This window comes from Staurois parvus, unplaced genomic scaffold (genome assembly GCF_062004578.1).
Source record: "Staurois parvus isolate SC_StPar_1 unplaced genomic scaffold, SC_StPar_1.0 ptg000468l, whole genome shotgun sequence".
Classification (NCBI taxonomy): Eukaryota; Metazoa; Chordata; class Amphibia; order Anura; family Ranidae; genus Staurois; species Staurois parvus.
The window spans coordinates 4383345-4399622 of record NW_028318264.1 but is presented as its reverse complement, the minus strand read 5'-3'; the positions used below and the strand labels follow the sequence as shown (position 1 = coordinate 4399622).

General features: G+C 38.8%; 1 protein-coding gene across 1 annotated transcript in view; it reads right to left on the bottom strand.

Moving 5' to 3' along the window:
• MOCOS (molybdenum cofactor sulfurase) overlaps nucleotides 1–16278 on the bottom strand; it is a 553751-nt gene that overhangs the window by 231994 nt on the left and 305479 nt on the right. Inside the window, exon 6 of the mRNA XM_089689064.1 lies at nucleotides 14967–15166. Within this exon, the coding sequence (XP_089545190.1) occupies nucleotides 14967–15166 (200 nt within the window). The remainder of the gene's footprint in view (nucleotides 1–14966; nucleotides 15167–16278) is intronic.

Genomic DNA, 16278 nt, shown 5'->3' with positions numbered 1-16278 from the left:
AGAATAAAAAGAAGAAGAAGAAGAATGAGAAGAAGAATGAAAAGAAGAATGAGAAGAATGAAAAGGTTCTTATTCTTCTTTTCACTCTTCTTCTTTTCATTCTTCTCATTCTTCTTTTCATTCTTCTCATTCTTCTTCTCATTCTTCTTTTCATTCTTCTTTTCATTCTTCTTTTCATGAAGAAAAGAAGAATGAAAAGAAGAAGAAGTAGAATGAAAAGAAGAATGAGAAGAATGAAAAGAAGAATGAGAAGAATGAAAAGAAGAAGAAGAAGAATGAAAAGAAGAAGAAGAATGAAAAGAAGAAGAAGAATGAAAAGAAGAATGAAAAGAAGAAGAATGAAAAGAAGAAGAATGAAAAGAAGAATGAAAAGAAGAATGAGAGGAATGAAAAGATTCTTCTTCTTTTCATTCTTCTTTTCATTCTTCTTCTTCTTTTCATTCTTCTTTTCATTCTTCTTTTCATTCTTCTTCTCATGAAGAATGAAAAGAAGAATGGAAAGAAGAATGAGAAGAAGAATGAAAAGAAGAATGAAAAGAAGAATGAAAAGAAGAATGAGAAGAATGAAAAGAAGAATGAGAAGAATGAAAAGAAGAATGAAAAGAAGAAGAATGAAAAGAAGAAGAAGAAGAAGAAGAAGAAGAATGAAAAGAAGAAGAAGAAGAATGAAAAGATGAAAAGAAGAATGAAAAGAAGAAGAAGAATGAAAAGAAGAAGAAGAATGAAAAGAAGAAGAAGAATGAAAAGAAGAATGAAAAGAAGAAGAAGAAGAATGAAAAGAAGAAGAAGAAGAATGAAAAGAAGAAGGAAAAGAAGAAGAAGAAGAAGAAGAAGAATGAAAAGAAGAAGAAGAAGAACGAAAAGAAGCATGAGAAGAACGAAAAGAAGAAGAAGAATGAAAAGAAGAATGAAAAGAAGAAGAAGAATGAAAAGAAGAAGAAGAAGAATGAAAAGAAGAAGAATGAAAAGAAGAATGAAAAGAAGAATGAGAAGAATGAAAAGATTCTTCTTCTTTTCATTCTTCTTTTCATTCTGCTTCTTCTTTTCATTCTTCTTTTCATTCTTCTTCTTCTTCTTTTCATTCTTCTTTTCATTCTTCTTCTTTTCATTCTTCTCATTCTTCTCATTCTTCTTTTCATTCTTCTTTTCATGAAGAAGAAAAGAAGAATGAGAAGAATGAAAAGAAGAATGAAAAGAAGAAGAAGAATGAAAAGAAGAATGAGAAGAAGAATGAAAAGAAGAATGAAAAGAAGAATGAAAAGAAGAATGAAAAGAAGAATGAAAAGAAGAATGAAAAGAAGAATGAAAAGAAGAATGAAAAGAAGAAGTATTCCAGTACAGCAAAAAGTGTATCTGCAGAGAGCTCCGCTATTTCTGACAGTTCTCTGACAGTTCCTTCACATTTACAGCGGTTGAAACATTGTATCTGTTTCCGAATAAAAACATCTGTATCCTAAATGGAAACAAATAGATACAATGTTTCAACCGCTGTACATGTGAAGGAACTGTCAGAGAACTGTCAGAAATAGCGGAGCTCTCTGCAGGGACACTTTTGCCGGCTGATCGGGAAAAATCCAATTCGCGCACCCGAAGTATGCTAATATTCGGATTCGCCGCGAATCGAATTTTTCCTGAAATTCGAAACGAATTCCACTTCGCCTGGTTCGATTCGCTCATCTCTAGTTGTCATATATACTGTGGAGAACTGAGGTATGTTGAATTTAGGGATTTTGGATGAGGCGAAGTGGGTCTCTTGTAGGAATATGATGTCAGGTTGAATGGTGCGGACTTCTCTCGCAAGCAGGGACCTTTTGAAGGGGGAGTTAAGAAGACCTCGGACATTTAGCGAAGATATAGTTATCATTTTGTTGATTGTAGATGGTTTGAATTCCGTAGCTGTGGTGATTCAGATGCTGTGAAGAGGAGTGGTTTTCCTCGTGGTGGAGGTGATGGACCAACAGGTGTGTGGTTTTGTGAGCATGGGATGCTATTTTTGTGAATTGAGTGTTCAGTAATGTGGAGGGGGTTGTTGAGAGGGGCAGTTCTAGCGACTGATGACTGGTAGTTTGGGGTATGAACAAGGGTAAAAACAGGGGTAAAAAAGACTTGCAAACAACGCAAGTAACATGTGTAGCAGTATCTGCTACTGTGTAGAGCGGAGGCTTGAGAAAGTATGACTCTTTCGAGAGCTCATGCTTGAGACGAACTTGGACGATCGATATGTTCGATCAGGGGCCGATTGCCAGCTTGTGTGTTAGAGATTGGTGCCCAGGGAATTGGGCGTGCAGGGAATATGCTTGAGTGCTTCAGAGGAGGCTATGACCATTCTGCTTCCATCTTTTCGGCCGGTTGGATGCTGCTTGATGGGAATCTGCTGGTCTTATGCTCTACGATTTCAAAAGTTCGATGCCTGCTTCTAGGGATTTAATTGTGTAGAATCTGCCTTGGTATTTGACATTTAGTTTTGTAGGGAAGCCCCATTGATAACCGATGTTATGATTCCGTATTGCTTTGGTTATGCTGATGAGCTTCTTACGGTTGGATAGTGTGGCTTTAGACAGGTCTGCGAACAATTTAATGTTTGCTTGGGCTGGAGGAATGGATGTCGAATTTCTTGCTGCAATCATTTTTTCCTTCACGTGGTAAAAATGTATGCGCGCCAATATGTCTCTGGGGACTGTCGCAGGTAGAAATGACGGTTTGAGGATTCGATGCGCCCGATCTATAGCCAATTCCACATCAGTGAGGGTGGGGATGAGATTTTTCATATATTGTTGTATATATGGGACTATGGCGTCTGCGGTGATGGATTCTGGGATCCCGTGGAATTTAATTTTTTTTCGCCTGGAGCGATCTTCTAAGTCTGCGAGTTTGAGCCTGATTTATTCGATGTCTGTCTCATAGTCTGTGTGTGCATCTATAAGATCATTATGTGTGGTACACATTTCCCCTAGTTTGTTCTCGATATGGCGGATGCGTTTTTCTTGATTTTGGACTGTATTTGAAATTTGGGATAAGGATGCCGTCAGGTCATGATGTAGTGTTTGTCGCAGAGAAAGGAGCATGTTCTTCATGCAAATCTCCATGATAGGTTGGTCAGAAGCAGGATAGGATTCAATTAAAGATGGAGCATTAGCAGATAGGATAGTATTTGAAAGAGAAGTTTGTTGTCTGTCAGGGGGTAATCCTGTGTCTGGTCTGGGCCTGCATTTAGCCGGGCTGCTGGATGTGGGAGACAGGGGGGGAGAGGACTCGCCAGGATCCCCTGGGTAAAGCGATTCCTTCAGTCTGGGGTCTGGATGGTATGCTGCCTGGTGGTCTCCCCTTGCTGTTGTTGCTGGGCAGACAAGCCGTTCTGCAGGGGGCCGGCGCCATCTTGGTTGCAGGGGCCGAGCGCTGGGAAGAAGCTGGTCATCTTACCAGGATGACCCGGCGTTTTCATTCTGCGGGTCATAGCCCGTTCGGATGGCGAGGGGTTAATGGCTCTAATGAGCTTATTTATAATCCCTGGGGCCGTAGTGTGCCGATGTCACGCTGGCGGGTGGACAGAGCTCTCTTCAGTAAGCGTCCATCCTCGGAGCCGGCCGCGCATGCGCCTATCATCTCTATTTTTTAAAACTACTGCTATATCTTTAAAGTGAACTTGTCAAGCGAGATGCATAGGGAGTGCCACTTCTGATCATGTTTAAGAGAATGACTGTTCACAACGCAACAGATGTTATTGATGTCTGTCAGTTCATAAGTACCTAGTCTTGGAATCTTATAGTTGGCATGCTAGAGCAAAGATTTTAAAACAATTGCAGGTCAATTCTTAAAAAACACTTAACTTTTTACTGTACTATGCAAAATCCCCCAAGTCTAGTGAAGTGCATGCTACTGATATAGACACTAAAATTACAATCACAGTACTTGTATTCTTAATAAAATGCATAAAAAATGTTTTAACATATATAATGACACTATACAGTGCAATATAGTGGGATTGCAAATGTGTGTGTGTGTGTGTGTGTGTGTGTATATATATATATATATATATAATGATAATTCATAAATCATTCTCAGTATCCCATTATTCAATGTTACAGTTGACAGATGTGATTTTAAGCCTGAGTGAAAATGTATTTTCCATAAATTACCATTTTTGCAAGGCCACATTTATTTCACATGTGTGAATTAATCTTTGTTAACTATAAGGAAAAATAAAAACAGATCATTTTAAATAGAACTGATGACCCTGAAAATGAAAATGTATTTATATTTATGTAAAACAAAGTGTCAGTGACAGCAAAAATTGCGTCATGTATCAATTCATACATGTGATAATGTAAAAAATAAAAGCTTGATTAATTCCTTTAATTTAGGTATGCCATATTTCTTCTTAAAAGGAGTTACGTGCTAGATGTTGTGGTTACTGAAATATAAAAGTTTATATGTGCAGTTTATTGCAAATTGAATGAATTGTTATATATTATTAGAAGTTAAACATCATTTATCATTATTGCAATTATAGTTAAAGTGTTTGTAAACTCTAACAATACATTTCTCTTACTTGCTCCCTTAGGGTCTTAAGGTTAAATATATAAAATTTATTATATCTATTTGATTGCCAAACAAGCTGTTCCTCCAACCAGTAATTTTGTGAGTTTACAACTTTCTGTGCTCTTTTCCTCTGAGGACACTTATCAGTTAGCATTGTTTCCATCTATCTCAGTTCACTGCAAAAAACTCCCCTTATGTAATAGAGATGGGGAGGTGATGTATAGTCCAAACACTCTCTCTTCCTAAGATGACAACTTTGCTCCTCCTAGATATAGTACTGTTGTCACCCTAGGATATGAATTGTGTTCCTGGAAAGAACACCAAATGAAAATAAATACGAAAAGGTGTGGGAAAAAAAAAGAACTCATCCACCATATCTACTAAATGGTAAGCTGCAAAACTTTCATTTTTTTTGCTCTTTGGTTAAGACATGCTTTAAATATAGATCTATTATTTAATCTAGCAGGAAATTATTAAAAGAAGAGACCTAGCAAACTGCCATTTTGGAGTCAGAAAGAACATTTTCCCCCAAATTAGCTAGGGTTTTTTCTGCAATGTGCTTTTCATAACAAGGTTGAATGCATTTCATTTCAATGTAACATTTCTGCTTGCTTGTCATTTCATTTTATAATTAATTTATTTATACACAGATTTATAAATGCTCCCTTTTGTAGTCATCTGTTTATCAGAGAATGTCATTATTTTTTTTTTTTGCATAATGAGATAATCTCAAATAGCCTTATAAAGATTTGTTGATTTGGTAAAAGTTGGCATATACAAACCTGCACTGAGACAGTGGCATTGAAAGTGAAACCAAGCCAGACTTGAATGAAATAAAGGAACAGTAAAGCACACCCACTGGGCAACACACCTGACATGAAAGTAGAGCCTGAACATAATAATGAGCAAATATAATTTTCCCATTCACATACATAGTTAACCCCTTCACTCCTGCAATCTGTATGTTAACATTTCCTTGCATGATGCTCCATACAGAAGATATGTTAATATACATTACTGTATATGTATGCAGCTGCAGCACACTCTGGAGATCACCCTATGTCAATTAAGCCATTGTTTCAATACATTACACTGAGGATTACTAACGAACCTGAAACAGTTTTATGACGTTTGGTATAAATGGCTCTATAATATTAGCCTGTATACAGTTGTGCTCAAAAGTTTACATACCCTGGCATAAATTGTGAAATGTTGGCATTGATATTGAAAATATGACTGATCATGCCAAAAAATGCTCTTTTATTGAAGGATGATGGTCATATGAAGCCATTTATTATCAAATAGTTGTTTGGCTTCTTTTTAAATCATAATGATAACAGAAATCACCCAAATGGCCCGGATCAAAAGTTTACATACCCTGGAATGTTTGGCCTTGGTACAGACACACACGGGTTAAAATGCCAATTAGAGGTTAATGTCCCACATCTGTGGCTTTTTAAATTGCAATTAGTGTCAGTGTATAAATAGTCAATGAGTTTGTTAGCTCTTACGTGGTAGCACTGACTAGGCTAGATACTGAGCCATGGGGATCAGAAAAAAACTGTCAAAAGTCCTGCGTAACAAGGTAATGGAGCTTTATAAAGATGGAAAAGGACATAAAAAGATGTCTAAAGCCTTGCATATGCCAATCAGTACTGTTAAATCACCTATTAAGAAGTGGAAAGCTTGGTGATCTCTTGATGCCAAGTACAGGTAGACCAAGAAAGATTACAGCCACAACTGACATAATATAATGGTTTTACATAAACTAATAAAAGCTGTATTGTAAGCACCCCTGTCAGCAGTAAATGGTTTGTCTCAACCCTGTACATATGCAGAACACCTTGTTCTGTTGAAAAACAACAGACTTTCTGACCAGATCACCATGTGAAAACAGAGAAAAAAGTAATCTAAAAGGTGCACAATACCTATCTACCACTAATCTGTAATGATCAATACAAAAATGTGTGTGAAAAATAAAGTTAACTCATATTAAACCATAATTAACAATGTGCATCAAATAAATGGTGATACAATTCACTTATGCACTTAAAAGAAGTAAACTTTAAAAGTAAATATATAAAAGTCCAAATGTGAATTCTTGAAAATAATGAAAATCCACGTATAATAAAATAATAATAATACAATCATTGTTCCATTTCCCATGGCGCCATACATTGCAGAATATACAAGGGTGAGTATCAGCAGCTTTCGATGTTTCAAATAATGTGTATAACAATTTGATAGACAAAGAAATCATTTTAAATGACCAGAATAAACAGTCTATGCAATTGTTTAGTAAAACGTAGAGCAAGATTAGTATACAACAGTAGAAAGTGCCTTGTCTGTATTAGTTTAAAATCTAGGGGCGTTGTGGACATAAATATCAATAAAATTAATATCTAGGACAGTGAGCAAAGACGACAAACATGACCTATTTTTTAATAATGATTACAGATTATGCATAAGCACCCGACAACTCCACACAGCTAAATTAGTAAGACTGGAGGAGTCGAATAATCAGGGGCTTACTTTTTTAGTCTCACTGCCATGTAAATTATGCAAATTTTTCAGACTAACTGTTAGCTTTTTATATCTTATTAATTCTAATGCCTTATGACAGTTACACTGTTAATGCGCTATTTTACTTTCATTTCCATTAAATGTGTATCAGGCTTTTTATTATGTGTCTAAAATACTTAGAAGAAAGACACTTGAATTCAATAGGTCAATGAAATGTGGAAACTTAGAAGCTACTAAAACTTTAAGAACATTTAGCGTGTAGAATTAGTTTAAATAGTAAATATGATGCATAGTACGTCCTATACTTATTGCAAAAGAAGAATACAGAAAGTAGAAATTGAGTTTTAAGTTCCCCCTGATATAGTCAGTTTTAGTAATTGTATGTTAAGAATCATATAATGTAGAAGATTCAATAGTTTAGGAGGAAGGGAGTGAAAATAGTGGTATTGTATTCCAATAAAATGTTTACCCTAAACGTAAAAGAAAAAGAAAAAAGAATAAACTTGGATCTTGAACTTCTAGAAAAATGGTTGTGGCATTGGAAGGGTTTCATAGTAATATTGGTGGTTCCACTATGGGGGTTATGTAGAGCCAAAATCGGGTCACTATTTGGCACATGCGCTGTAGTGGCAGGGTATTCACAGTGTCGCTACCGCGCATGCTTGGTATCATCCATGGTTAAATCTAGACCAGCACCATTTACAACAGCCATACACATTGGGAAGCACATCCAGAGTGGTGTCTGTAGCAGGTAAGAATATGTTTCAGTGGGGCATGACCTTCCAGTTTTTGGCCCTGTCAGCTCACACATTCTCCATGCTCCCCCCCTGGCTTCTGCTGTGGTTTACACAGACACTGTAATTTCCGGTCTGCATCTCGCACCACAAACCTCCCCATCCCTCATAGCCAGCCTGTGTTGCTTGCTGGGAGGACTGCATATGAAGTTACAGCTTATAGCTCCTCGCAGAGGCAGCACACTTCTGCTACTACCTTTCACACCACCAGTGTGCCAGAACCCTCTTCAACCCCTCTGCACCACTGTGCCTCTGCTCTCATTCTCACCATCATGCCTGAAACCTCCCAACCACTGTGCCTTCGCATCCCCCCTCCCACCATTACCACCTTGGTGACCCCTATCTTGTTCCCCCTGCTTTTCTGTAATCAGCCCATTCAATGAAAGGGCACACTTTTGCTTGTATATTTTATATTTACTTTTACTTGAATGGAAAAGTTATATATTTTTGTTATCAAAAATATTTCATTAGGGATACACAGTACAGCTAGCAAATAATTACAATATTTGTAAGAATAAATTTTTCCTGAAAAGAAGCAATTTCAAAGATTCATGCTAACAAGCAAAGCTAGGATTGGGCAAAGTTATATAATAACATTGCTGTCAATATTATGCTAATTTAACAACTAGCATTTTTAGACGGTGATCAGCAATTTTTGTTTTTCTAGTAGTAGTAGTGTAGTAGTAGTAGTAGTAGTAGTAGTAGTAGTAGTAGTAGTGGAGAGGAGGGGAGGTAGGCAATTAACTCCAATTTGCCACTGATGAAATCCTAATGTATTTTTATTGTTGTCAATCCAGGGTTGCCAAAATTTTAGGTGTTTAAGAATGCAATCTAATATGGTAGCCTCTATCCTGCTATGAAACACAGCTTGCGTTACCCTTTGTTTCATTTCAAGGAGAGATAGGCTGGGTGTCCTCTAAGATTTAGCAATCATCTGTTTGGAAGCTGTAGTGACATAAAGAGAAAGTTTAAATTGTGCTCTAGTTTATTCTGGTGGGCTTTTATTTAGGAGGGCTACTGCAGCATCTGACTGGAGAGAATGATTTGTAAGCTTGGAGAGCATCTGGAATACCTCCCCCCAAACCTGGGAGACTATTGGGCAGGACCACCAGACAGTGAGTACTTAAGTCTGCACTCCCCCTGAAACAGTTGGGAGGATATGTGGGGATTCTTTTTGCAATCCTTTCTGGGACCAACTACCACCTAGTGAGGTCTTTAGTATTGGCCTCCAGAACCAGTATGTTTATAGTGGAAGATTTAAATGCCTGCCAAATATCCATCCAGTTTTTCAGTTCTAACGAGAGGTTGAGGTCAAAGGTCCATAAGAGGGGAGGCTAGAATTGGGAGGGGAATTTAAGTAACCATATAATCTAGAGATTAAACTTGGGGTACAGGGTTTAGATAGGCAGATGTACTCAAATTGCATGAGGGAACTCAAATCTGTGTGGCCCTTTGTATAGGTAGAGTAGAAGAAGTGAAACACTCAGAAGAAGGGAGTTTGTGTTGTTCTTGTAATATGGCATAAAAATAGCTGTGGTAACTGTAAGCGAGTGACACAGGCGAGAAAGATTTAAAGTCTTCTAGAGTTGAAAAGTAGAGAGAGCTACACAGGCAAGGTAAAATGATAGATGTTTAAGAAATGACAACAAAGGGGACTGCAGTTTCAAGTGGTGTTTTCATTTGTCCAGGAGAGTAAAAAAAATGCTGGATTTGAAACCGATCTTCGCTCTCTAGGGTGTAGCCAAGTAAGATTATCAATGGCTATTGGGACGCATTCTACTGCTTTCAGGTTTACCCATTGTGGAACTTCTCTGATGGTGTGCCATTGAGCAATTTGCATGAGATGGGCCACCTGATAATACTAAATTTTCAACCGCCTTGAAATTTTGATTGCATTAGAACTTTCCTGAGTAGACGAGGCTTGATAGTCCCCCATATATAGGTGTTAACTCAGCACTGGAGTATAAAAAGATAATGGGGGGGGGGGGGGGGTAGTCACTGTGAGAACCCTAAAAGGTACAATATCTTGGGTAGGTTATTTTAAAGGCTTTTATATGACTTAGCCAAGTTGCAGTATGTCCAAGGGTGCCCAGTGGGAGAAATGTGCCGTTAGTAGGGGGTAACATTGGAGGATAATTGGCTTGATATAGTATGGATGAGTGTGAGGTTAGCCTAATACCTAGATAAGTCAGGCTATAAAAAAACCTGTTTAAACAGAAATGCAGACTGTAACTGGAGTAATACCTGGTCAGATAGAGTTATGTTGAGAGACTGTGATTTCAGGTGGTTCACTTCGAGGTTTATTCACGGGGGGGTCCTGATAGTCTCATCCTATATGGATACACGTGTCCCTAATAACTGTTTTTTTTGCCTCCCAGAATGTGTATCTGGGGATATGTCTGGGTGGCATTGTGTAGTAGGTACTCACGTATGGCTGGTTGGATATCTAAACAAAAGGATTTATTAGTTATGTGGGATTCATTTACTGAATGTAGGCAGAAAAATTGAGGAAGCTAGGGGATCAAGATATAGTCAATCCAGGTAAAATAGTTATGTTGAAAGTAGTATGTATAATTTTGTTTTACAGGATTACACTCTCGCCATGTGTCAACAAGAGATGCACAAATCGTTACTGAAGTGGAGTGAGAGTCGGGATTATAAGTAGACCTATCAAGGGGAGGTTGTATCACTTGGTTAGAGTCATCACATAATATCAGTGTGTCCTTTTGATGAGAATAAAGTACCAGAGTTAAAAAAGGAATGGGATTGGTGTTAAGGGCATAATAGGAGGCTAAGGCGGCCATAATGTCATGCAGTAGATCTATTAAGATGTTGTAGAACCCCCTCCTTGATTTCGGTGAGTGGGATAAATAGAGTTGAACCATCCAAAAGATCCTGTGCTGCTGGGTCTGTGTAACAAAGAAAAACTTGTGGGTATGCTGACCCAAAGTATTTTTGGGTACTGTGGGCTGTGTACTGGGTTTCTTGTAAAACAACTATATATGCTTTTAGGGAGGTGAAGTTACGAGAAGCTTTGACCTGTTCAGTAGGAGAGTTGAATCCCTTGACATTAAGGGAAAGCATATTTAGGGGTGCCATTTGGATAGTTGTACCGAGATTCACCATCTCGATTTGCATTGTTTACTGTTATTATTTAAACTGAGAGTAAAAGAAAATTGCTAATTTTGGGCCGTCCCAAGAACAGTAATAGAGGAGATATCTTCCTATGTGGACACTAGTTCTGGTGACCCTAGTGACACCCAGGGATTCCTCACTTTGGATAGATTCCTCTCACTTCCTGTTCTGGCTATGGAATAGGAAGTGAACGGAAATGTTCCCAACATTACACAGATGGCAAAAAATGACAAGGGTTATAACCCTCCTTTATTCTAATCAAAATGAAAAACATTCCTATAGTTCTACCTTGAAAAAACAAGGGAACTACAGTTTTTTACACAAACCATCATTTGCCCATGTTTTTCTCTAAAACAATAGCCTATATTCACTTTGCAACCTACTTCAAATTGCTGGGAATAATCCATTTCTAACAGAAGAATTAAATTGGACCTAAAATCAATGATCCATTTTGCCACAAGTGGTCACACAGTATGATCACATTGTACAAAAAAAAACCCCATTACCTGCAATGATATATACACAAACACTGAATCATAACTACTTCCTGGGGCATGAAAGGCATAAGGATTCACCCATCTGTTTGACTGGAAAGATTAGGGGAAGGGTTCCCCAAAGTGTATCTAGAAGGCCTTAACACCATGTAATTAGGAAATGACAGGGAAACCAATTTTTCAAATATTTAACTTTACAGTGTAAGCATTTTTTGCACCATCTACTAAATTGCATATGTGTTGTAGATCCATCCTTTGAACTGTGCATTATTTACTTTCCAACCTACAGCAATGTTTTTGTTTGAGTAGAATTAGAAAAGATTAGAACAACCCAATTACTTTGATTAATTTACCAGTTAATTAACCAGAAAAGGAAACCCCTCTGTCCACAGAGGCCCTGTTCTGGGTGGAGGCACTGCCAACTTTATTATCAAACCGACTCATCCACCTAGTAAAGGTTATGGTTCTCTTATTTACCTACAGGTTTAGTGCACTATCCTGTTTGGGGAGGGTCATTTCTCACAAACCCCTTCAAAAGGGCTACATTTTTTTGGCCAGGCCATAGTTGCCAACAGTCACGGATTGGTCGGGACATTTACGAAAATTTGACAACTGTCCCGGCCTGATCTTGAGCTGCATCCCGAGAATCAATATCGTTCATGGACATTCACAGACAGTGCTGCAGGTGTTCGGTGCAGACTGTTTCACTCACAGGTTGACACTCAAGGAGAAGATCAGCTGTGCTGCCAGGTGGTGGGAAAGACAGAAAACCCCCAGTCATTGCTTCCCGGGGACCGAAATCCCTCCCCCCACCTCCTCCCCAAGCAGCTGACAATTTCAAAATGCTCTCACAAGTGGCTCCACTCACATTAAACATCCCTGAGGGGCAGGGCCAGAGTGGCTTGAAGACTTATTTGGCGGAATACAGAGAGGGTGAGCTACTGGACCATCTTCTGCTGGAGCACATGTGAGGTTGTGTGTGAAGCAATGTGGAGATGGACAGGGCCGGTACCACTGCCGTTTTGCGCTCTCCCCTCCCCCCATGTGATGCTGTGTCCCGGGCTCCTCCAGAACTTCCACCGCCCCTCTCCCCTGGTGACTCTGGGCAGTAACAGCAATCAGCACTCCTCCATGGAGTGCGGGAGGTGTTGGGCTCCTAGGGGGCCCCTGAGGAGGTGAAGTCCAGCATGGAGAGGGAAATCGGCTACCTGCTGACATTTCGGGTCTGGTCGGGCTTGGCGTCCCCCCATCACCAGGCTTCTTCTTCCTGGGCACCGTGCTTCTGTGGGGAGATCCTCTGGAGCTGGGAACCTGGGGACCAACTGAACACTGAAAATACATTCAGACCTGTCTCCGGGGCACTGAGCCCAGCATGTCCCCATCACCTGGGAACCCGACACAGTATACGGACACATACTCAGACAGATTCAACAACTGTGCAGGGAGCAGCAGGATGGCAATGCCATCTACCCTGAAATACTGGACATGACCAGTCACATGGGGACCTTCCGCAACTGGCTGCAACACACCAGGCTTTGCCCCAAGCAACTGGCCGCTGCCAGCTTCTTCTATATGGTTATGTACTGGGGGGACTTGGAGGAACTGGGATCACATATACCCCCACCATAGAGGAAATCTTCTCTACTGGTATGTACTGGGAGGAGTGGGATCACATATACCTCACCATAGGGGGATTCATTTATACTGGTATGAACCGGGAGGAACTGAGAACCCACCCCTATTTAAAGTATTGCTCCACCTACAGTGGTTTTCTGGACACACAGAAAAAAAAGTGTGTTCCTAAAAACTTTTTTGAAATGTTGGCAACTATGCCAAGCTGGCCTAAATTAATTATTTTCATTACTGAGTTCACTTCTGTGAGCTCTGCATTATACTGTTGTATCATCGACTACATACAGTATGCAGTGCTGTGTTCTACAGCAGTACAAACGAGTCAGGCTAAAGTGCTTAGCAGCCATTCAGAGGAAACCTTGCATTTTTATGAATGAATACAAGGCTTCCTTTGATTGGCTGAGATGGAAACCATGACGTCATCTGTCTGCGTCACCACCTTGACCATTCAGTGGAAGTCTTGTATTCATTGATAAAATGAAAGGCTTCCTTTGAATGGCTGATAAACACTCAGCCCAACTCAATTTTGCACATTCTGCTGCAGAACACAGCACTGTATACTGTATGTAGCTGATGCTACTACAGTATGATACAATGCTTGAAGCAGCCAAATAACTTAATAATGGAAATAGTTCATTTTGGCCAGCTTGTCCAAAAAAACTAACTAAAGTGACAGGAAATCTAGACTTTAGCTTCAAGCATTCATACTTTGATGCTATAAATATTAGGATTAAGGCAATCATCTCATAAACATAATATTGTTGCAGCAAAAGCATTAAACCCAACTAGGTATGCTCGGTATGCCTTGCTTCATTGTCCTATACCGGGCCTCTTGGCTTCTCAGCAGAAGTTGGCGTCCTATTTGTTTTTATCGGCCACTAGAACAATTGCTCAGGCCTGGAAGAGTCCGTTTGTCCCTCTTCCGGGGGTGAGGGATCGTATGACCACTATGATGCTCAACGAACAGATGTCGAGTATATGCAACGACTCCCAACATAAATTTTCGAAAATATGGGAACCGTGGTTGCGATATGCCTTTCCCACGCTCCTTCTGGCTAGTATGGGGCTGTAACGGCGTTTGGCATTGACGTTCGGTGGTGGCGTTCTTAGACCCCTGCTCCCTCCCCCCTGCCCCCTTTTCTTTTTTTTTTTCTCTTTCTCTTCTATCCCTTTTTCTGTTAGTTTTTGGGTGACAGTGGACAGCTGTCTTTAGTTGTTATAATCAGAGTTTCGTTAATGTTGTTGTACCTTATGTGCCATTGATAGCCCCTGCGTGGGCGTACCTTCTGCCTTGTTAGAGTTAGAGCACTGTTTCTCTATTATGTTTTTTCTTATCAGTGCAATTGATAGCCCCTGTGGGGGCGTGTTTTGTTGTCTTTGTTTTATACTGATTAAAATTAATAAAAACCATTGAAATATAAACCCAACTAGGTCACCTCTACTAGTACTCTGAAACCATCAATTACATTTTTTTAATACTATTAAAACATAAGGCTGGTCAAATTAAAAAAAAAAAAAAACACACTGCCATTAATTTAACGGAAATAGGACTGCAAGCATAAACATTTAACTGTTAATTCAAAGGTTTCACACAATGTTTGGTTAGATTGCATAGGTAGTTCTATTGGACTAACGAATTCAATAAAATAAAGGAATTTATATTACTTCATGACTAAAAGTAAAAGGAAGAATGTTTCTTTTGTAGATATACTTTTATAGTCAACACTGTATTTAAACTTGAAAAATATATAAAAAACAAGATAAATGAATAATGTACTGCAATCAATATTAGAGAAACAATTTCATAGATGGTAGCTAATGTATGATGTGAACCTTGAAAAATATGTACCTGAGAGTAGCCGATTATGCCTCCATTTTCATCCAGCACATTAAAATTAATGATAGGACCCTGCACATCGCAAGTCCTAACCTCTGTATCAGTGTAGACTTGTATTACAGGTTCGCCATTAGCATAACGCAGAGCAGCCAGCACGGAGTAGGTGTACCTTGCCAAAGCATGGGTATGATTTCTAATCTTCTCCATTCCTCCTACAAAATAAATATAGATTTATATATTTTTTCTTCTCTCTACATTGAAAACAGTGGGTTTATTAATGTTTGTCACACAAAGCAAAGTTAGTTCTTGACGAAAGCATGCTGCTTGGTGGTGCAAAAAAATAAATGGCAGAGTTTAAGAAGTAAAAAAACATGTTTCAGGTTCATACTGTTTACTTCACATATGCATGAAAATTGAAAATTCTAAACATATCAGACATCTCAGCAACGCAATTAAAAATGTGACATGCAGCTGAGATCAGTTTTACCATATCTGGGATAATGAAAGTTCATAAGTGGAAGAATGTTGGGATGGAAAAATATGGGAGAATGGATGTTTTTCATTATCAGTGCAGGATACATTATCCCTTTTATCTTTCTACTACAAAGGTAAAATAAGATGAATTCTAAGATGTACAAAAAATAATGAATTGTAACAAGTAAAGGTCTGCTCAGCTGCAAATCTTGTGTTCTATGCATAGATTGCTGTATTAGCTTTTGTGAAGAGGGTTCATTTGTCCTATTTTCTTTTACAGTGTTCTTACAATCAGGCACAATTCTAGACACATAGGCAACACATACAAGCTATGATTGTAGGGGATACCTGAAATTCATTTTGTATTTCATTGTGGACATCTAACAAAAGTAGCAAGCTAACCACAAAATCAGGAAATAAGCTTCAGGGTGAAATACCATTCTGCAAGGTGGTGATGGTTTGCTCCAGCACCTTTTTATTATAGTGGTGTATCATGAAGCTTGGTTCCTGCAACAAGTAAACGAAGGATAGAGCTTTCTGATTTTTACTGACTTTTGAAGTGCTCCAGCAGATAACTAAACGTGTGTGCACTCACTGGGTTGTCTGGGTTTAAAGTGATTGTAATCCCTCACCTTGTAAAGAATCCATTCAGTTTAAAATAGAAATGAAAGGCAAAACATTTGTGTATACATATAAAAATACTATAAATACCTTTTTTCATAAGTGATTACATACCCTTGATTCTCAGCTGCATAACAGCTAAGGGAGGAGAAATAGCAGTACACTGAACTTCCCAGTGAAAGGCTGTGTGGGGGGCATATCAGGACAAGTCTGATCATTGGACTCTTCC